Source organism: Oryctolagus cuniculus, chromosome 19 (assembly GCF_964237555.1).
Source record: "Oryctolagus cuniculus chromosome 19, mOryCun1.1, whole genome shotgun sequence".
Taxonomy (NCBI): domain Eukaryota; kingdom Metazoa; phylum Chordata; class Mammalia; order Lagomorpha; family Leporidae; genus Oryctolagus; species Oryctolagus cuniculus.
Window position 1 is genome coordinate 15,332,981 of NC_091450.1, and position 23,299 is coordinate 15,356,279.

The following is a 23,299-nucleotide window of genomic DNA, read 5'->3' on the forward strand; positions in this document are numbered from 1 at the left end:
TTCATGTTGGATGGGTCCAGGTTGGCTCAGACACGCACAGGGAGGCGCCTCTGTATTGCCCACTCCACGAATCACAGCTCTGAAAAGCTGTACCTGTCGGGGCAGTCCTGTGTGCATGCTAGGAAACCCTCTCATTCACTGATTCAACAAATAATGAATGAGAGCCCCCCACATGCCTGGACCTGGTGACACATGACAGGCAAGGTAGCCATGGCTGGTACCATCCAAAAGCTTGCAAGTAAGGGGCAAAGCACAGACATTAAACAAGATGTCTTAAGCCAGGCTCCCTGAAAACGGACATAGACCTGGGGATGTGGGGGCAGGAGACTTCTCACACAGCATCCTTGGGAACAACTCTGCAAGGAACACGAGAAAGAAACAGAACAAACCTGAGGCAGAAGTCGAACTGCACTGCGGTTGCAGGAGAGATCTCGCCTGGTCTGTTAGGGAGCTCTGTCTGCAGACTGGCTGCCTTCCTGTCTCCGGCCACTGTGCCCACTCCCTACCAGCAACCACTCCCAGAGGTTAGGCTGGTCCCGGGAGGAGGCACAGCCTGGGGCACTGCACCTGTCTTCAGGGCAACTCCTAGGGAAAGAGTGAGGGGTCAGCAGCCGACACTCTCCACAGCGTGGGGCAGGAGTGCCCCTGTCCAGAGACAGGGATCCAAGCGGCACATCCCAGTGTCCACTACACAAGGACTTGCTGTCAGGGTGACATGTGTCATAAGTGAGGAAATCCAGAGAGGATATCTAACTTAGACTGAGGGTCTTTTCTCAATGGTGTACATCCAGGGGCTTGGTTGAATCCACTACCTACAACTCACTATGCTCCTCACACTGCCTAGATCTTGATAAACATTCTCCTTCTATTCTTGCCCAACTCTGTGATGGATGTGTTTTTCTTTCCATTTAGAGGATGGGGAAGCTGACACTCAGAGGGCTTAAGTCCCTTTCCAACATCCCTCAGCCGGTACGTGGCTGGGCTGGCATCTGGACACCTGTCTACCCGACGGCAAACTCAGTGGTCTCTCCTGCTACTTCCTGCCCCTTTCCCATTCATCCTAAGCCCTCAACTCCACTGTGCTTTCTTGCACGCACTTCAGACACCTGCTCAAGCTCCTCCCACTGGCCCTTCCTTTCACAACCCAAATTCTCTTATGAGTTATCTATAACTCTCGACCTCTTCCCTTCTTCTTTGTCCTTCCTTGACACCCAGCCTCTGGCTCTTAACACCCCTAATGCCATTGAGTGAGCACTGTCCAACCTCTAAGATAGAAAACCAAATCCTGTGACGTTGGCTCCCTTGTTAAACTGTTCTCTGCAGCTACCAGTCTGCAGCACCTGTCAAGGTGGCCACACCCACTTCCATGAACCTTCTCCTCCCTGGGCTGCTGCACCCCCGACTCCTCTGGTTCCCCTTCATTCGCTAGGAGTGCTATTCTTCATTCTTCTGCGCCATTTCCTCTCCCCCTGGTAGCTCCCAAAAAGTGGCTCCATCTCCCGGAGTCCTAACCAGGCTGCTCTTCCAACTCTCTCACACCTGGCACCCTCAGTGGCTGCCACTCCTCTGCTGCTTCCTGAATCTCCACTCTCAGCTCTGCTGGATCTGCAGAGAGATCCACCCAGCCACAGACAGTGACCCAGGCCACACCCAGAATCATCTCAGACTCAGTCTAGACAAAGCTGCATCACCCTTCCCTTCTCTGGGCTCCGTGGACTTCTAACCCTGATTGTCATCACCGTCAGGACCCACACATCTTCCTGAGCCAGAAATCCCAGTTAATCCTGGATTCCTCCTTCCTCTCCCCGATCCTTCTCACTGTTTCTGCTGTCACTTCCTTAATTCAAGTGGGCCTCACCTCATCCATCCTCCTGAGATCAATAGTTCCCCAATGGGTCTGCTATGCTCAGGCCCTTCACTCCCCAATTCTTCTTGTTAATTGTCACCAGTCATAGCCAGATCAGGTCATTGCCATCTCCAAGGACTCATCAGCTAGTAAGCTCTTTTGCAATCTGGCGCTGATTGGTCTCAAGCTATGTTCTATGGCCCATACATACCAGAAACTCAGGACTTCTTCATGCCCCAGGGCCCTTGCTCATGGGGTCACTCTGGCCTGATGGTCCACCTTTTGCACCTCTCCAGTCATTTATTCAGAAAACACTTATTGTGCACCTGCACGCGTCAGCTGTGTGCTGTGCTGGCACACAATGGAATAAGAAATAAAGTACGTGGTTTGCCCTCCATCCAGCACAGCAAAACAAGCAAGTAGAGAAACATAAACAGCACAATGACAAATTGTGATAAATACAAAGATGGTATTAAGCACAATAATGGAGTAGGGCTGGCTGGGAGGGGTTTCTCTCAGTAGGATGCAGGGATGAACTTTCTAAGAAGGTGACATTTAACAGACAATGAAAGGGTAACAGGAAGTCAGCAACATGTCCGAGAGTACTTCAAAAAGTTCATGGAAAATGGAATAAAAAACGTAAGCTTATCTTGGTGCAAAAAAAAAAAAAAAAAAAAAAAAGATATTTTGAAATCCAGGCATCATTTTTCCATAATACACATTTTCTTTTTCTTTCTTTTTTTTTTTTTTTTTTTTTTTTTGACAAGAGGAGTGGATAGTGAGAGAGAGAGACAGAGAGAAAGGTCTTCCTTTGCCGTTGGTTCACTCTCCAATGGCTGCTGTGGCCGGCGTGCTGTGGCCGGCGCACCGTGCTGATCCGAAGGCAGGAGCCAGGTACTTCTCCTGGTCTCCCATGGGGTGCAGGGCCCAAGCACCTGGGTCATCCTCCACTGCCCTCCCGGGCCACAGCAGAGAGCTGGCCTGGAAGGGGGCAACCGGGACAGAATTCGGCGCCCCGACCGGGACTAGAACCCGGTGTGCTGGCGCCGCAGGCAGAGGATTAGCCTATTGAGCCGTGGCGCCGGCTTCCATAATACACATTTTCCAAGAGCTTCTTGGAAACCTTTTTGTGGAGCTAAGGAAAAGGCAATCTGGGTTGAGGGAACAGCAAGGATAAGACATCGGGTGGCCCAGAGGCAAAGCCATCACGGCCAGAAGACAAATGACGCCAGAGGAGAATGCAGAGAGACCGAGGGGGAGAAGAGGACTCTACAGATGGTCGGCGCGTGGGTGACGAGTATGGGTTGAAGCCAGAAGCTCTATGAAGGCTTGCAGTAGTTTAAGCAGGGCAGTAGCATGGCCTGATTTACATTTGAGAAAGCTCCCCCCAGCTGGGTGTGCAGAGTGGATTTCAGAAGGCAAAGCCCGCAGAAGTTACTATTCATCTTTCAAAGTTGAAACAGACAAAGGAGCTCGCTGAGTCCTGGCGAGCCCCCTTCGATAAGCATCGGTGCCCCCCTCTTCCCGAATGCAGTCCGTTGCCTTTGACTTTGTGAGCCCTTGCTTGACCCCATCAGTTGGAATTAACTTCTCATCACAGGGCACCTCCCACAGCACTTTGTCCAAGCTCCACTATCCCTTCCCCAGGGCCCCCTTTCATGGAGAGTTCTCTCGTGTCAGAGGTCACACTCGCACCTAGAGCCCACATGGTGTCTATCAAATAGCCCCCCACACTGGAGAGATTCAAAGAACAAGAGAATGGCCAGCGCTGCAGCTCACTAGGCTAATCCTCCGCCTGCGGTGCAGGCACCCCAGGGTTCTAGTCCCGGTACCCCAGGGTTCTAGTCCCGGTTGGGGCGCCAGTTCTGTCCCGGTTGCTCCTCTTCTAGGCCAGCTCTCTGCTGTGGCCCGGGAGTGCAATGGAGGATGGCCCAAGTTCTTGGGCCCTGCACCCGCATGGGAGACCAGGAGGAAGCACCTGGCTCCTGGCTTTGGATTGGCACAGCGCGCCTGCCTAGTGGCCATTTGGAGAGTGAACCAACAGAAGGAAGACCTTTCTCTCTGTCTGTCTCTCTCACTGTCTAACTCTGCCTGTCAAAAATAAAAAATAAAAAAAGAACAAGAGAATGAATGAATGCCGAAGTCCCAAAGGGAAGCTCTTTGCGTCCACCTGGAAAGCTATGCATTAATTGCCTAGATTTAGAATTGATCACGTCTGTATTTTAATTCCAGTTCCATCACTCCCTAGCTACGAAACTTCATCATGTGAATTCACCTCTCTGAGCTGATCTTCCTCTTCTGTAGGACTTCAGCAGTAGTAGGTATGGGATTGGCATTATCTGGTAGGGTTGCCATGAGGATCTAAAGAGACCAAGGAAGCTCTTGTAACCCTTTACCAAAAGTGTGCCGGCTGGAGAAAGACAAGGACCCTCTGATGACGCCATACCCAGGGACAGGGTCCCGTCTGTTTCTTGTTTTGGTTTTTGCTTCAGTAAGCATTTGTTGAACATTGACCAATGCCTCCATGTTTATCTACCATCAACTCTCAAGGAAAGACTGGTGGAATCTACTTGTGGGTTAAGGGCTATGTCTGCCCCTTGCCGACACACCATGGACCCAAGGCTCACCAATTAGCAAGGCCAAGGACACAGGCCTTTCGCATTAAATTTTACAACCCCTTTCCTGGAGATGCAGCAAACAGGGTCTCTATTAAAGAAGTCTGGAGGGGCCAGCGCCATGGCGCAGTAGGTTAATCCTCCACCTGCAGTGCCGGCATCCCATATGGGCGCTGGTTCGAGTCCCGGCTGCTCCACTTCTGATCTAGCTCTCTGATGTGGCCTGGGAAAGCCGTAGAAGATGGCCCAAGTTCTTGGGCCCTTGCACCCGCACAGGAGACCAGGAAGAAGCACCTGGCACCTGGCTTCGGATCAGCACAGCTCTGGCCATTGCGGCCATTAAGGAGTAAACCAACAGACGGAAGACATTTCTCTCTGTCTCTCCCTCATCATTGTCGGTAACTCTACCTCTCAAAAAAAAAAAATGTCTGCAGAAAAGACAAGTCAGTCCCAGTATCTGCCTGTGCGCACCCATCCTGTGCTACCTGCAAGGTTAGAGCTAGGGATGGACAGCGGTGGTGATTATCCCAGGTCAGTCTGATGCCAGAAGGCATGGGTGGGCAGGCTGGGGAAACCATGGCCAGATCACGAAGAACCCTAAAGGGGGGAATCTGGCAACTGCAAGAGGGGACAGAGAGGAAGCTGTGCATTTCCTCCAAGGCTAAAGGAAAGCAGGGTGATCCAGCGGTGAGCAGCAGGCCAGCAGATCCAGACTCCAGCCCGGCCCTGGGCAAGCCATACTCGCCTTGGGACAAGTCAGGCCATCCATCAGAGCTCAGTGTTCCCCTTGGTAAATGGAGATGAAGTGCATTAAAGCAGTAAAGAGCTCAGCACTGTGCCTGGCCCAGTGGGTTGTTGCTATGTATGCATTTTGTATTCAGACAGAGAAAGAGACTTCAGTGATTCTCTCAAGGAAACTCCACTGCACGTCCCCCGGAAAACAAGGAGAAACGAGGCACTGGCGCATCCTTTGAGGCTGCTGGCCCTTTGTGGCTGGGCCTTCTTGTCTCTCTCCACTGATAATCCTATCACTTCCTGGGGTTCGGTTTGCATGTCTTGCCGCAGTTTGAAAGACCGCATGGATTGGGATTTCTCAAGCTCCAGGGGGAAGACAGTGGGTTAGGCTGGAAAGAGAAAGAAAAATCAAAGGCTCATTGATCTTCAACCTGGGGAACAGGTTCTCAGTTCTGATTCCAAGTCCCGGTGGGGACCCATTCTCGGAGCCGAGCCAAGCACCCAGCAAGGGCCAGAGAAGCCGGCGTGAGAGCCCAAATCCAGCCATCCACGGCCGCCTCACACAGATCCCTGACTGAGGAGGAAGGAACAAAACAATAGCCCGTTACCCAGCTGGCTCCTTGCCTTCCCAGCACTTCCGCAGAGCCCAGCAGGCAGCTGATAAGTCTGCCGGCCTGTGCAAAGCCTACTGTCTCCAGTTTCCAATCACCAGGTGTCTGAAGGGGTTTCAGGAGCCGTCAGCTTCTGCCCTGATTAAGAGCCCCTTGGTGGGCAGAAAAGATGATTGTAAAAGGAACTGTCAGGTTCATCAGCCAACTGATGAGGGGGGTGTGTGCAGGAGCCCCCAGAGCTCTGACCTCCCAACCCATGCCAAGGCAAGTCCTGCATTTGCATCTCATTTGCATGGCATATTTAATGGGACTCCAGCTTACATGTGCAAAATCATTGTCATGCACCAGAGAGAGACTGCCCTAGCACTTGCAGGAAAGGATTCGCCATGCAGGTCTGCCCTCCAGGAAAACCAGACCTCGGGGAGACGGCAGTCACACAGACACATGCAGAGCACGCTCTGCCCGGCTAGATGGCCATCTAAATAAAGCTGTGGTTACATCACGCACAAGGCCAGACAGAGGGAAAATTCCAAAGGTTTTCAAAGACCGCATTAGAACAATTCAGGCTAATTGCATGCGAGTCTTGTACTATGGATGTCAAGCTACACCAGCCCCACATAAATGAGCTGTCAGCCGCATGGTCAGCGGTCAGCGTTCCCTCCCCGCCACTGCCCGCCCTGTTTTGTTTGATTGATCCTCATACCCCCCTCCTCGGCAAAGGGTTTTTGCGATTTCATTTCCAAAAGCCACAGATTCCTCCGATATCCCTAAAGAGTTACAGCACCTCCTCTCAGTATCATGCCGGTGCTAAGATCTCTGTTAAGACAAACCTGGGTTCCAATTCCAGCTTCAAACTCCAGCACTTTCACTAGCTATGGGTGACCTTGGCCAAGTCACTGAACCCTCCTGAGCTTCAGTCTCCCCCTCTATAGGGAGGGGACAACGTTAGTGCCTCTCTCTTAGGAATAAATGACATCATGCATGTAAAAATCCCTGTTGCTATACAGAAACTCAAGAGATACTGCACGACGGGCAAAGTGGTGGGCACGGCAGTTAAGGCTCTACTTGGGATGCCCACAGCCTGTGTAGGAGTGGCTGGTTCAAGTCCCAGCTCCACTACAGATTCCAACCTTCTGCAAATGCACGCCCTGCAAGGCAGCAGGTGACGGCTGAAGTGCTTGGGTCCCTGCTACCCAGGTGGGAGACCTTGGTGGAGTTCCCAACTTCTGGCCATTATGGGCATTTGAAAAGTGAACAAGCAGATGAAAGCACTCATGCTCTCCTTCTCTCTCTCTCTCTCTCTCTCTCTCTCTCCCTCTCTCTCTCTTTCTAATAAATAAAAATAAAACAACAACAAGAGAAGATGGAGGCAGGCAGGAGATGTGACACAAGGACTTCACATCCAAAAGGCACCTGGCATGAGAGCAAGGGGATCCACAAAGCCCTCAGCACAGCTGGCCCTGGGAGAAAATCCAAGATCAAAGCCCAACCTTGTGCTTGGAAACAAAAACCTGCACAAGGATGTGGGAAACAGCCTCTAGGCACCTGGTGTGGGAGGTATGGGAGGTTCAAACCCAAGATAAACCAGCAGCGCTATGGGGCTGGCCTTACCCTGACCTCCCAAGAAAGAATTACGTCATCTTAGGACAGCGAACAAGTGGCGTGTCTGACGCATCCATCAACGGTTAGCCCAATCGACTGAGAGTCAAGTCCATTTTCCTGGAAGGGTTTCCTAGAGGAAGGAGAATTGTCTAGAACAGAATAAGAGACCACATCAGGGTACATAGCCAATGTAAGCGGGAGTATGTCCAGAATTTGAAATTTTCTCCACCCAAATGAACGTATATTTTAATTCTGTTTTCCCATGAATACCCTTGTACGTGATTTCAGGACAGCTTGGTTTCAGGTGTGAGTGTGTGCTTGCTTGCGTGATGCATGTGTGGGTGTGCACCACGTAAGCCCTGTGTCTTGTAGTTGATGGGGGGTGAGAGGCAGAGGTGACGGGCGCCCTCTACTGGGCAATCCCTGGAAGGCTCACTGTGGCTCCAGGTGTTGCGCTGGGGCCCCTCAGATGCAGTGCAGTCTGGGCAGAGTCCGGGGTGGTGCTGATGATGGGACACGTGGCTGTGAGGTGTAGTGTTGTAGGCAAGGGATGAGATAGCAAATGGCTGGAGGGGCAGGGGCGGCCTTCCTGGGGTGGGAGAAGATGCCGGGCCACCTGGCATCCATCCCCAAATAAGAGAAAGGCCCTCAGCATCTCTGTGCCAGGGGACCCAGGAGACGAGTCAAGGAGAAGCTGTGAATATCCATCTCAGCAGCCGGATGCCTCTGGCTTCCTGTGTCTTGTACCGACTCCGGGCCTGCCTCAGGTCGACAGGAAAGCCCCTAGAGTCCTGCACACTCCTAGTGCCTCGGGTGCTCCGCATGACACAGGGGCCCTGCAAGGCTCAGCGGCCACGATGCTAAGGTGGGTCACTGGGTCCCCTGTGCACATCTGCTCCCTGGTCTGAGCCCAAACCCCTTTGCACCTGCATGTATTCCTGGCCATCACTGGCACTCCTGTGGGCATCTTTTCAGGTAAGCCTGCTTTCTCTGCAGCCCGCTGTAACCACACTGCCTTCTCTCCCTCTCACGTTCTGGACACCCTGATTTCTACCTGTCAGGCTACCCCCCACAACCCAGAGCACTCAGAGAGGCAGGGCAGGCTAGCAGCTAAGGAGTGGGTTGTGTGGAATCAGATGGCCCGTGTTTTGAGGGTTCTCTTAAAACCTGCATGACTTGGAAGGAGGCTCTGGGCCTCTCCAAGCTGTAGCTTCTTTACCTGAAAAATGGGAACACAACTTCAGAGGCCGGAAGTGGGAAGCCCTTGAGGTGAACCCCTAAAACCACATGGCGTAGAGTAAATGCTCAGAGAATGCTGGCGGGATATTTAATCGGTTAAGCGTCCTATCGTGGTGAGTTTAGAAACCAGCACCCCACTGAGTATCTCCGTCATGCAGAAACCACTCTCTGGTCATCGTAGGTGCAGCAGCGTGGCCACCAGGAGCCGCCTCAAATGCTTCGCTTCCCACACAAGACTGACCATAGGTGTCACTGGGTCTCCAGGAGAGGATAACGCTGACGTCACTGGAGTTAGGATAACGCTGACGTCACCAGTACAGGCAGGAGCTCCAGGAACTGGATTTTTCCCACCAGGAAACCACATCCTGACATGGCCACATGGGGAGGAAATCTAAAAAGACAGCTTAACGGGAATCTCAAGAGTTTGGTTCACAGGCAAAAAATCAGCCAGGAGACTCAGTGAGGCTTGGGTAAACCGTGTCGGCCAGAATCAGAGCAGGTGCACAGGGTGCTCCTTCTGCCTGCTGGGACTTTCCTAAATTGTCTGCACTCGGCACCCCTGGGTCCTCACCCTGGTCCTACCGTGTCCTCCTGGGTAACCCAGGTGTTCCCTGTCTTTCGCGCCAGCAGTGACCATGGCAGGGGTAGAGAGAAGACCTTCTCCGCCTGTCCACTTCTCATGACCTGGAAGTTAGCCAGCCTCTTGGACAGCTCTTGGCCAATGAAATCTGTCCTGCTCAGGAAGGCAGGCTGAACTGACGAGCAGGAGGCATCTTGAGCTAGACAATCCTACCAACGCTGACGCACCACTGCCAACGGAGCCCAACTTTCCTCTTCTGTAGAATGAGGGGAAGAGCTGTAGCTGGGAGGGAGGAATAACAGATGCCCTGTCGAGTTCACAGTGCACGGTGGGCCCCCAGGGAGGGCTTTAGGGAGCTGCTGCTAGTACTGTGCACCATAACCACCACCACCACCCCCAAAATCTTTATTGGCAGGTTGAAGCTTTCCAAGAGCACAGATTTCTGGAACTGACTACTTAGGTTCAAGTCCCACCCCCACATCTTCCTAGCTGTGTGGCTTGGACAAGTCGTGTGTGTGTGTGTGTGTGTCAGTTTGGGAAGAACATGAATGACTGTGGCACAGGGTGGTTGGTAGGACTCCAAGAGGAGATGAGAGAAGTGCTGAGCCCAGTGCTTGGTAGAGCTGCTCCGGAGCTGGACACACGTCTCCTGTGGCGATGCCGTTTCTGCCCTGGGGTGCCCAGCAAAGTGTCTGGACAATGGTGAGCACCCAGGAAGTGAGAATCACCAGCCCCTCTCCCTTAACTCACTCCCTCTCTTGTACTCCTTCTGCCTCCTCCAGGGAGCTACCTGAATGACCCCAGCCCACTGCTCCCTCCCCTATCTAAATTCCAAGCACAAACAAGATCCTGACCCCCACAGTACTAAGGCAACAGGCAAATAGCCCTTCTCAACGAGGACAACTCTAGACGCAAAAAACCACTACAGGGTAAAACGCAGGCGTCACCAACGCTGACCCGTCTCCCTGCTCTGGGGCTGCTGATGTTCTAATGCTTCCCACAACCGTAAGCTGCAGCTTTCCAGTGTCTACCCTGGTGTGGCAGAACCTGCCAGACAGAAGCCAACCGTGTGCAAATCCTGCCTCCTCCCATGCTGCCGTGGAACCCACACACGGGTGCCCAAGATTCTCAAAGGGAAAATAAGAAAATAAAATGATGGCTTTCATACGGTGCTGGGGACCTGAACACACAGACTCGCAGGTGTCTCCCCAAATACTCTGGGCTTAGAAAGAAACCTAACCCACCCCAGGGCCCCAAAACCTGCCTTGCCCACCCTGCTGAGCCTTGGCCCTCAGGCTCCCTTCACCCATCCCTGGTCCCAGCCACACCCTCTTGCTGTCAGTTCCCGTGATGCACAGCCCAGCCCTGGCTTTGCTGCTCCTCTCCTTGGGACTATCAGCCAGCTGGCTTCCTTCTGCTCGGTACGTAGGTTTCAACGCCCCTGCCACTGACGCACAAGCCACTGGCACCACCCTCTTACAAACCACTCTGCTTTATCTTATTTTCTTCATAGCCCTTATCAGTTTTTGAAAGTAATTTCTGCATCCTGTTCATCTTCCACTGTTAGAATGTGGAGGTGGGGCGGCATAACGGCATAACGGCACAGCTTATAACACCAGGGTGCTGGTTCAAGTCCAGGCTGCTCTGCTTCCTGCTTCCAGCTTCCTGCTAACGTGCCTGGGAAGTCAGCGACTGGGTCCCTGCCACTCACAGGAAAAAGCCCAGATGGAGCTCCTGGCTCCTGGCTTCAGGCTGGCTCAGCCCTGACTGTTGTGGAGTGAACCAACAGATGGATGACTCTCTCTCTCTCTCTCTCTCTCTCTCTCTCTCTCTCCATCTCTCCCTCTCTCTCTGTTGCTCTGCTTCTCAAATAAATGAATACATTTTTCTTTAAAAAAGAATACAGGGCCATGAGAACAGGAGCCTTGTCTGTTCCACTCACAACTGTGCCTGGCACACAAGAAATTGAAGAAGTGGAGGAGTCAGGGTTTGAACCCAGGCCTGCACCCAAAGCCCAGGCTCAACCTTGGGACCCACACACTCCATTGCCTATCAGTAGCATTGCTTTGCCACAAGTCAATGAGAAAAGCAGAGCAGACCAGGGGCTACTGAGTGGGCAGCCCACCTGGAGGGGTGCCTTCCCTGGCTGGGTGGTGGACACCAACGGCTCCAAGCAGGAGCTCACGCTCCAAGCCACAACAGGCGATAAATTCAGGCGTCCGATGAAAGGGAATGATTCCAGCCCCTGCAGCACCCACACCAAGCTTCACGTCTGTTGAAGAACCATGGCCAGGCTGGGGCTGGACCAGCAACCATCCCTGGGCACCTGCAGCTGTGGCTGCACCACGCGGGAGCAGAGCACAGGCGACGTCTGCCATCTAGTGGTCAGGACGCATCCCTGCTGTGGCATCACAGCTGACAACAGCCGGGCTTCTGGAACTTAACAGGCCTACAGATAGCCCAGGGTTTCTGTGAAAGTGTGGATTCTGACTCAGCAGGCCTGGTGGGCCCTGACAGTCTGCATTCCAATGACCTCCCAGGGAACGCGGGTGTGGCCATTCACGGGTCACCCTTGGAGCAGCCTGGGCCAACTGAGGATCCCAACATACAGACACCCCCATCTGAAACTCTGAGGCTTGGGAAGCCTCACAACAGGGAATGGGATGGGCAGGTGCAGGAACGTTTGGAATTTTTGTCAATCAGTGACTTAGACCTTGAGGTGGTGGGGGGACAGGGACGGGGCAGTGTGGGTGTTTATGTGAGGTCTGCCAAGTGAGATGCACAGACGAGAGGACATGGTGCCAGGACATGGGAGTGGGGAGGTAGCTACAAGGCGCATGAAGGCAGGAACTGGAAAACAGAGAAGCTCAGAGAACAGGCCCAGCTTGCGGATGGATGCTGATGTCAATACGGAACTCGGAAATCTCCAGACAAGAGCCTGGGTCCGGCTCCACCCACACTGAGCCTGTCTCTAGCATTATCTGCCCAATTTTCTCATTTATTGTCATTGGGATTGCTCATTTAAATTGATTTTTCCTGGTTAGAGACTTTTATTTGTAAACAATGACAAGAGTGATATGTAGTTACTGCAACTGGAGAAACACTTCGTAAGACATAAAGAGATGACGCCACTCCTCCCTGCCCTGACCTCTCTCCGGCTCCAATCCTTCTACAAACCGTGCTTACAACCTGTCCACATCCTTCCACACCTTTCTTCCTGCCCTTAGAAAAACAAACATGAACTCCACACACCGGACGTATCTGCTGCTGTCACTTATTTCTTCAAAATGAGATGCCCCTAAATAACATTCATATGCAAGCTAATCCTCAAAGTTCCTCAAGGTCAGGCATTTCAAATGTCTGCAGTGAGGGCTGGAGAGCACATATTCTGGTTTTGCAAACCCTGTAGATTGGGTTGCAGCCACTCAATGAACGCTGCCATTGTATGACAGCTGCATCTACAGGTTGCAAGTGTGCTGTGTTCCAATAAAACTTTATTTATACAAACAGGCAGTGACTTCTGCTCCATATCAATAGTCATAGCTCTGGGGCCGGTGCTGTAGTGTAGCGAATAAAGCCACTGCCTGCAGTGCCGGCATCCCATATGGGTGCCAGTTCAAGTCCTGGATGCTCCACTTCTGATCCAGCTCTCTGCTACAGACTGGGAAAGCAGTAAAAGATGGCCTCCTTGGGTCCCTGCACCCATGTGGGAGACCTGGAAGAGGCTCCTGGCTTCTGGCTTCAGATCAGCTTAGCTCTGGCCATTGCGACCATTTGGGGATTGAACCAATAGATGAAAGACCCCTCCCTCTCCCTCTCCCTCTCTCTCTCTCTCTCTCTCTGCCTCTCCTTCTCTCTCTGTGTAACTCTGACTTTCAAGTAAATAAATAAATCTTAAAAAAAAAGTGCTAGCTCTTATTTATATAATTTTATTGTTATAATTTTAGTGCAATAATTTTTTATATTTTAAATTTAATTTTAATATGAATTTTAGTTCTATAATTTTATTCCTTAAGCGTTGTAAGCTATAGAAATATAATGTGAAGTATAATATACATATAGAAATAACTGTAGAGCTTGATGAATTGTTTTATTGACAGGCAGAGTTAGACAGTGAGAGAGACAGAGAAAGGTCTTCCTCCTGTTGGTTTACCCCCCAAATGGCCGTTACGGCCAGAGTGCTGCATGGTTCCGAAGCCAGGAGCCAAGTGCTTCCTCCTGGTCTCCCATGTGGGTGCAGGGACTCAAGCACTTGGGCCATCCTCCACTGCCTTCCGGCCACAGCAGAGAGCTGGACTGGAAGAGGAGTAACTGGGACTAGAATCCGGTGCCGCAGGCGGAGGATTAGTCTAGTGAACTGCAGCGCCAGCCAACTTGATGAATTTTCACAGAGTGAAACCACCTGTGGTGCCAGATCCCATATTAAAAACACAGAAGATGGGCCAGCGCCATGGCTCACTAGGCTAATCCTCCACCTTGCGGCGCTGGCACACCGGGTCCTAGTCCTAGTTGGGGTGCCGGATTCTGTCCCGGTTGCCCCTCTTCCAGGCCAGCTCTCTGCTGTGGCCAGGGAAGGCAGTGGAGGATGGCCCAGGTGCTTGGGCCCTGCACCCCATGGGAGACCAGGAGAAGTACCTGGCTCCTGCCATCGGATCAGCACGGTGTGCTGGCCTCAGCGCGCCGGCCGTGGCGGCCATTGGAGGGTGAACCAACGGCAAAGGAAGACCTTTCTCTCTGTCTCTCTCTCTCTCACTGTCCACTCTGCCTGTCAAAAAAAAAAAAAAAAAAAACACAGAAGATGAACAGTCTACAGGAATCCCACGTGATCATTTTAATTCACCCTTTTCAACAAATGCATAAGATCCCATAAAATAGATAGATCCTAATTAGGCTGATTCTAATATCTGCACTGCAAATAGAGCATCAAAAATGCACACACATGCTTGCTTGACATTTTGTTTCTTTTCACGCTGGTATTCCATTTCATTAGGATACATTCCCCAAAGGGAAACTTGAGAGTCAATATGCATACATATTTGTAAAATGAATTTTTTTACCTATTTGGAAGGGGCAGAGTGACAGCAAAAGAGACAGAGAGAGAGAAAGTCTTCCACCTGCTGCTTCATTCCCCAAATACCCATAACAGCCAGGGCTGGGCAAAGCCAGGAGCCTGGAATTAAACTGGGTCTCCCTTGTCAGTGACCTATTACTTGGGCCATCACCTGCCACCTCCCAGGGTACCCGTTAACGGGAAGTTAGAATCATGGGCAGAGCCAGGACTCAAACCCAAGCACTCTGATGTGGGATTCAAACTCCTGCCCTTGTGTGCGTATTCTAATAGATGCTGCTGGGCCACCTTCCCCAAAGGTGGCAGCAAGTCACAGTCTGGCAGAACCTGGCAACTCCCTGATCTGTGCCGCTCAGCAGACAACGAGGAGCCAGGCTCGTGCACCCCGCACATCCTGGGGCTTGGGGGCCTCAGACAGCGGCCTGGCCTGGATCATTCTCCTGAGACTTGGATGTCCGGGGAAGAGGAGTAGGAACACTGAGCACACGGCCTCAGCCTCGCTCCACCTCCTCAAGTTCAACGTCTCAGACTCCAAAGTCCACACAGCCTCCTGCAGCCCCAGAAGCTGACAGGCCTCCAAGGAAGGGCAGGCAGGGGACCCCTGCCCTAGTCACAGGGGTGTGCAACGACTCCCTGTATACGGGGCACCTCAGACAGTTCATGGACATAGAGTTAGGCAATGAACTTGATGCAAATAATTCTGGAATCCATGTGTGGTTTGTTCATGATACATATTTTCCATGAACTTCTTGAAGATGCCTTATAGGCAGATTTCAATTTTTTTATCACCAAAATAAACTTATCTTTGAGCTCCATTTTTCACAAGCTTCTCTCAGTTCATTAAGAGAGACAATCAGTGTTTCCTAGGACAGTATCGAAGAAGAACAAAATTAAAAATAAGCAAAATAACACAGTGCCTTGCTGAACGTGTCTTAAGGCAATTGGCTCTCTAATGAGTACACCATGAAGAGTTTTCAACAAAGCCGCTTCACTGCATTATAATCTCTTTAAAAAAAAAAGATTTATTTATTTATTTGAAAGTCAGAGTTACACAGAGATGGAGAGGCAGAGGCAGAGAGAGAGAGAGAGGGAGAGAGGTCTTCTGTCTGCTGGTTCACTCCCCCAGTTGGCTGCAGCAGCCAGAGCTCCGCCGATCCGAAGCCAGGAGCCAGGAGCTTCCTCAGGGTCTCCTACACTGGTGCAGGGGCCCAAACACTTGGCCTGCACAGGAGACCAGAAAGAAGCTCCTGGCACCTGGATTCGGATCAGATCAGCGCAGCTCCGGCCGTTGTGGCCAATTGGAGAGTGAACTAGCGGATAAAAAACCTCTCCCTCTCTCTTTCTCTTTCTCTTTCTCTTTCTCTTTCTCTTTCTCTTTCTCTTTCTCTTTCTCTTTCTCTTTCTCTCTCTCTCTCTCTCTCTCTCCCTCCCTCCCTCCCTCCCTCCCTCTCCCTCTCCCTCTCCCTCTCCCTCTCCCTCTCTGCCTCTCCGCCTCTCCCTCTCCCTCTCTCTCTGCCTCTCCTCTCTCTCTGTGTAACTCTGACTTTCAAATAAGTAAATAAATCTTTAAAAAAAAAAAAAGACGGAAGGATGGACAGTGAGGCAGACACACAGGTGACAAAGCAAGCATAGTTAACAGTAATGGTAGGAATTTAGGTGGTGGATAAATGAGTGGTAATTGTAACATTCTTTCCACTTGGCTAATGGTGCAAAATTTTTATGGTAAAATGGGAAAGAATTACAAACCAGCCCAGAATGAACATCCCTCATCCAAAGCTCCAAAACATGAGACATTTTGGGCACCAATGTGATGCCACAAATGGAAAATTCCACTCTCTGACACTTTATTTCATGCACAAAATTATTAAAAATTACCTTTAGGCTATGCATATGTGGTGCCTATGAACATAAATGAATCACATGTTTAGATTTGGGTCCCACTCATAAGAGATTTCATTTATATGTATGCAAATACTTCAAAATTTAAAAAAAAAAAAAAAAAAGGAAACCCTAAGCACATCTGGACCCAAGCATTTCACATCAGGGACATGTGACCCGAGTGGAAGGGGAAGGGATAGGTTCACCGGATCTGGGTCCTATCCCGCCTCCATCTGCGGCCTGAAGAAGTGTCCCCTTCCCGGGCCACAGTGGACTCAGCTGTAATCTGCAGAAGCTTCCAGTGTTGGACAATGATGGGACGCGGGCTCACATACCCAGGCATCTCTTGGAAGACAGGGGAAAAACGGATTTGAAGGCCAACACTGCCCCCTAGTGGGACCTGGTGGCCTGGTTTATGGTCCTTTCACATCCAGACTGTTGGTGCACGGACGGGTCTATCTGGCTTTTTCTTCAACGCCTTTCCGCTTTGCTTCTCTGCACTTTTCCTTGTGAGCCAGCTCAGGGGACGCATCTGGCTGGGCACAAAGCAGGAATGGCCTCTGCAGGTCCTTCTGGTTTCGTGTTTCAAATACCCAGACCTTCGAGGGGATACGGTGATCACCTTAAAGAAAAGGCTTTGCGGGACACCAGCTTCCCCATCCTGAGAGGTTTTACAGCTCTCTCGCAATCCAAGGTTTGGGTGGATGTGAGCCTCAACCTCCCCCAGAGCCTCTCAAGAATTGTTTTGAGATCTAGTTATTCACTTTGTCCTTACTTACTTGAAAGAGTGAGAGTAAGAGAGAGAGACAGGTCTTTCATCCACAGATTCACTCCTGAAGTGACCCAACAGCCAGAGATAGGCCAGGTTGAAGTCCGAATCCAGGAGCTCCATCCGGATCTCCCACGTGGGTGGCAGGGGTCCACATACTTGGGCCATCATTCACTGTCTTCCCAGACACGTTAGATGGGAGCTGGATTGGAAGCAGAGTAGCCAGGACTCTGATACAGGGGGCAGGTGTTCCAAGCAGCAGTTTAACCCTCTGTGCCTCAGCACCTACCCCCGGCCAAGGGTTTCTGCCTCCTTGGCGCTCATCTTCTTTGAACACGTGGGTATAAACTCTTGGGGAGGGCATTACAGACCACAGCATTGGGAGGCCCTGAGTCTGTCGGGAAGATGTTTGAGTCCGGAAGCTTCTGGATCGCACGGTGCAGGGCACAACAGTGAGAATGCTGGGAGTCCCCAGCAGAGACATAACAAGCTTGCTCCTTTGGGCTTCTTTTTTTTTTTTTTTTTTTTTTTTTAAGAACAGGCCAGCTTTGGGGGGATACAATCACAGACGCAGAAAGGGAAATGGTGACGGATTCGGAGGTGACAGAGATGCAGGGGAGACTGGCAGCACTGGGCTGCCTGGAGCTGGCATTCAGGCCTGGGATAAGCCACCTGTGGAGATGCCCACGTCCCACATCAAAGCATCGTGATGCCCACACAGCAGCTCGTGATGCTACAAGGCCCACTGCTCTGTGTCCCTTCTCCATTGCCTGGGGAGCAGGGCTGGTCACGGCTGCACAGGGTGGGTCCCAGGCCCGGCCACACTTGCTGGTGACTGCATTCTGCTTCCTGCAAGAATGCTGTGTGAACTGAGTGACCTTGGTTCTCTTCGGCTAACCTTCCGCTCAGGACCCTGGCTTGGGGACCACCTGTGAGGGCCTTGGATCCAGCAGGATCTTCACGCTCCTGCACAGCCACTGATTCCACAGGTCTTCCATGGGGTTCCATCACTCGGTGCTGGGGACAGAGTGGTGATGGGAGGCAGACACAGCCCTGTCCGCTCGGAGTTGGAGTCTCGTGGGAGAGGCAGACACTGATCAAGTCCGACACAAAACCTGAAGTTCAAGTTCAGGGTCTCCCCATGAGTGTGTGCAGCAGGGGGAGGACAGAGAAAGCGCCCCCTAATGGTGGAAGTGAGCTAAGCGCTAGAGGACGAGTTCTTCTCTGGGGGAAGACAAGGTTTCCTGCAGAGGATACTGAACCCGCAGGTGCAAGCTGGGGAGGAAGCCTGAAGGGGACCTCATTCTAGCCTAAAAGACAAGGGGAAACCAACGACTTTGCAAAAGTCTTATTTATTATTTATATTTCATTAATTGTAATATTTTTGTTATTTATATTTTATTTGTTAGAGGAGAGAGAGAGATCTTCCATCTGCTGGTTCACTCCCCAAATGCTTAAAACAGCCAGGGCTGGGCCAGGCTACAGTCAGAGGCCAGGAGCCCAATCCCCCGTGTGGGAGTCAGGGACCCAAGTACCTTGGCTATGGCTTGCTGCCTCCCTGGAGTGCATTAGCAGGAGGCTGGGGCAGAAGTGGTAGAGCTGGGATCTGAACCAGGCACTCTGATACGGGATGCCGGCATCCCACGTGAAGGCTCAACCTGCTGTGCCCCATGGCCTCGTCTATTTTGTTTTTTCTAAAGAACTGGTCAGGTTTCCATCCTGATCTTGACCTACAGGAGCCCTGTCGGCAGAAATGAACTTGGATTCCAGCAGCCCGGGGGAACAAGTGGCAAGTGGGCTGCTGGGAAGAAGGACCCCGCGCCACCTGGAGCTCTCTCCTCTGGAATTTGTCTCTTCAAGGTCAAGGAGGAGGGGCCTGGAAGCCCAGCATTGACCTCCGGGCAGATCAGAGGTCAGAGAGATACCCGGGTGTCGCGGACCCTCGGGATTTCCGACTTCCGGCTCAGCTCCCCTGCAGGCCACGGCCAAGGCTCCCATCGCTGGCGGCCGCGAGTGCTGCTGTTGGTCCAGACACTTGTCCTCAGCTGCAGGAAAGCCACCTAATCCCCAGTGGCCAACCCCAGCAGTTCACAGCAAAGTCAGCTCCAGCTGCTATAGTGAAACACCACTCCCTGCCCGGCTTCATCCACAGATTTCATTTGTCGCAGGTGCCCAGTGAGGACCCCTCTCCTGGCTTGCAGATGACTGTCCTCTTGCTGTATCCACGCTCGGGGGAGACCCAGACAAGCTCTGAGTCTCCTCTCTGCCCCAACGTGACAGCCCCACCCAACCTGCTGACCTGTGATTCCCCACCTTGGGTCTCCAGAACACGGGGAAACCACCCACGTGTGTGGCCCTTGTTCGTGGCAACCCCTAGGAAACAAACACAGCCCCTCAGTCCCAGGAGTGTCTCGGGATTGCTTAGGAATCCCTGGTTTGTGACCAAGGCTCTCACAGGCCAGGGTATATCTTGGCATATCTCTGACCTTGGCCTTGAAGGGAGGTTATAGTGCATCAGATCAGAACAAAGACTCCAGGAAACGCCCCCCCTCCCCATACCTGAGAGGAAAAGTAAGGTAGAAGGGTTGGGAGGAGGGTAAGCACACTAAAAAGTAACCTCAACCAAGGGTACTTCTAAAAGCTCCCGGGAGTGCACGTCAGGAAGAAAACAGCATGGGTTTCAATGAGTTTCTGCACCATCCTTCCATGAACTTTTGGGAGTCCCCTAGCATAGCGCTTAGGGGAGAAAAAAGGCCCAGGAGAGGCAGTGTGTGGCTCCCTACTCCTGTTTCCTGATACATAGAATAATATGTATCCCAGGCCGGCACCGTGGCTCACTAGGCTAATCCTCCTCCTGTGGCACTGGTACCCTGAGTTCTAGTCCCTGTTGGGGCACTGGATTCTGTTCTGGTTGCTCCTCTTCCAGTCCAGCTCTCTGCTGTGGCCTGGGAAGGCAGTGGAGGATGGCCCAAGTGCTTGGGCCCTGCACCCACATGGGAGACCAGGAGGAAGCACCTGTCTCCTGGCTTCAGATCGGCACAGTGCGCCGGCCGTAGCAGCCATTTGGGGGGTGAACCAATGGAAAGAAGACCTTTCTCTCTCTCTCTCTCTCTCACTGTCCACTCTGCCTGTCCAAAAAAAAAAAAAAAAAAGAACAATATGTATCCCATTAGAGTTGCAAAAGAAATTTTAACAAGACACTGCTTGTAAGTGTTCTGCATGATGTCTGACACATTAAAAACATGATGATGGGCTGGTGTTGTGGACACAGCAGGTTAAGCCACTGCCTCAGAGACAGAGCATCCCATATGGGCACAATTCGGGTTCAGACTGCTCCACTTCTGATCCATCTCCCTGCTAATGTGCCTGGGAAAGCAGCAGAAGATGGCCCAAGTGTTTGGGCTACCACCACCCCCATGGAAGAGCCAGATGGAATATTCCAGGCTCCTAGCTGTCGCTCCCCCTCTTCATGGAGGAACGACACAGGACCCTGCGTTGTTCTTTCGTCTGCTCGGCCCTCCCCGGGTTTGCTGCTGGTTCTTCCTGGGTTGGCTACCGTCCCTTCCACCTCCGTGGAAGGGCGGTTCCCCCTGCCACATTCCCCACTTCCGCGGGGGAGCGGCACACCGCCGGCCGGCTCTCTCGGGGGCTGCACAGGTGTTCCCCTTAGATGTTCCTGGTGCATGCCGTCTCTCTCCTCCTTTATAGTCCTCCTCTGCCAATCCCAACTCGGCTGCCCACACACCGAGTACGCTGCTCTCCTCCAATCAGGAGCAAGTCCTACAGTTTATTGGCTGAACTGGAGGCAGCTGTGTAGAAGCTGTTTTCTTCTCTCCCAGCGCCATATTGTGGGAGAGCAGATGCATAGAATAAGTCTTAATTCCAGTAACTTAGTCTAGTCCGAGTTGCTCCCCACACTAGCTTTGACCTGACCCATCCCAGGCCATTGCAGCCATTTGGGGCATGAACCTGCAGATGGAAGATTTCTCTCTCTCTCTCTCTCTCTCTCTCTGTGTGTGTGTGTGTGTGTGTGTGTGTCTCTGTCTATGTCTCTCCCTTTCTCTCTCTCTTTCTCACTCTCCCTCCTGCTCCCTCTCTTCCTCTCTATAACTCTGCCTTTCAAATAAATGAATACATCTTTTCTAAAAAAAGATTAAAACACGATGAATGTTAGCTATTGATTTCTTATCATTACTAATGGTGTGAGCTTTAAGTAGGGTAACTTCTTTCATGCTCTTCACTCATGCATGAGGAAGACCGGCGTTTGGCAAGGTGGGCCGAGAACATGTAAGACTGGGCACTGTGACACAAGTTTGGCGGCTGCCATGTAGTTCCTAGAGGCTGGCACTAGAGGGCAGCAGAGTCCCACAGTTGTCCCTCTGGCCTCTGGGAGCTGAGTCGGTGGGGAAAATCCCACTGTTCCTGACCCTGTGACTGCCAGGTTCTCCCCAGGGACCCCCAAGCATCCCCGTGGGAGGCAGCCAGCTGCTTTCCATCCTCTCGGAGGAAAAAGCAATGCAACAAAATGCACCGGGTTTTCCCAACCTCAGGATTCCAAAGAGAAATCCTTTTTGACAGGGCTATTTTCCGACTCATACGATTTAGGTAAAGCTGCAGAACCACTCTGGGGCCCGGATATGGGCCAGTTTTTGCAAAACCCATCTCTTCCACGACCCATTTCCTAAGCTGCCAATTCATCAAACCTTGTCCACGTGCACGCGTTCTGTAGCATCTGCAGTGTCGCAGCCTTGAGACAGAATCCCTTCGTCTGAGTTCTGTTCATGTCCAGTTCAGAGCTGGGTTTACCGAGACCTCTGGCTGAGCGTGTGCCAGCCCAGCACAGCTGAACCCCGACTTCGCCTGCACGTCATGTGTCACGCCACAAGCGACTCGAATGCCCCACTCGAGAGTGACAGGCCTCACCCTTCCCCCCCCCCCACCACCACATCACTGCAGCTCCCCAGCAACCTGCACGGTCCCTGTTTCTTATTATTGGGAAATACTGCAGACGAACAAAAACATACAGAGAATAACGTGGCAGGGGCCAGGACGGCCACCATCAGATTAAATAAAGAAATATTTCAGATACACGGGCAGCCAGGGGTACTCCCCGGATTGCACTCTCTCCCTCCCGGTCAGTCGGACATAATAAACTCAGTGTTCAGCATCCAGACCCTATGTTTCCCACAGCAAGAGTCTGGCAAAGAGCAAGCTTTGCTCCTCTGCTGTCTGATTAAGGGAAACAATTGCACAGCACAACGGACGGACGCTCGGAGGGTAGGCTGGGAAAGGGAGGAGGGATGGGAGCCCACACGCCTTTGAACTTGAACTTGATCTAATCACTGAGCAGTGCACACGTGTGGCAAAGCATCACAGCGGACCTCCCCGACCCAGACACTCATTCTGCATCAGCTTTGAAAACTACAAAGCCGGGCGGCCCCTGTCTGAGCTCGGGCCAGGCCGAGCAGCGGACACAGAGCCTGGAGACACGCGCGCTCAGGTTGTGCAGGGAGGGGCTGCGATGGGTTGGGGGGGGGGCGCCAAGGCAGCGTCAGGCCCCCCGTCCCTGCCCCTGCCCGTGCCTCCCTCCCCTGAGCCCCAGCGCCACCTACCGACGACGATGAGGACCTCGCGGTCGATGTGGGCCTGGATGTAGATGCGGCCACGGCGCTCGGTGTGGTCGGTGCCGCATAGACTTGGGACGTTCATCACGCAGCGCTTGTGCACGTTCATCATGCAGGCTGTGGGGCAGACGGAGGCTCGGCTCAGGCGCGGGGCCGCGGACGGCTGCCCACCAGAGCCAGCTGGGCCCTTCCCGTCCTGCCCCACCCCACCCCCTCCAGGAGCCCAGGCCACCTCTCCCTGCCCGGGGCTCATCAGAAGGGCTTCTCCTCCTCTGCCCCCAGCCCTGACGGACTGGTCTCTGCCTCTCCCCATCTCTCCCCGTGTCTCTCTCCTTCCCTCTGTTTCAGGTCTCTATGGCTGCACGAGCCTGTGTGAGTGCGTCTCTCTGCTGTCTGTTCCGGCTATCCATCAGCCAGAGTCTCTCTCTAGCTGACTCTAGAGCTCTCACGCCCCATCGCCCTCCCTGCACCTGTGTTGTGTGTGTCCATCTGTCCCGTGCCTGTCTGTGTGTGCTTCTGTCTCTCTCACTCCCCGCCCCAGGGAGTTCGCCTCTGGCCTCAGGACTGGCCTCAGGACTGGCCACAAGTCCCTGGGAGCCACCAGCACGTGGAGCCTCTCCCCATGCCTCTGCTGCTGCTGCAGCTCTCAGAGCCTGCTCACTCCCCGCCCCAGACGCTGCTTAAGGAATAAACAGGAGTCCTGCACTCCACCTGCCTCCCCCCACCCCAGCC

General features: G+C 52.5%; 1 protein-coding gene across 3 annotated transcripts in view; it reads right to left on the minus strand.

The window, feature by feature from the left end:
* The window catches only part of PRKCB (protein kinase C beta), a 362,350-nt gene that overhangs the window by 152,118 nt on the left and 186,933 nt on the right, over nucleotides 1–23,299 (minus strand). For all 3 annotated transcript variants that reach the window (XM_051847384.2, NM_001101725.1, NM_001101723.1), the window contains 1 exon segment: nucleotides 22,556–22,684. In XM_051847384.2, the coding sequence (XP_051703344.1) occupies nucleotides 22,556–22,684 (129 nt within the window).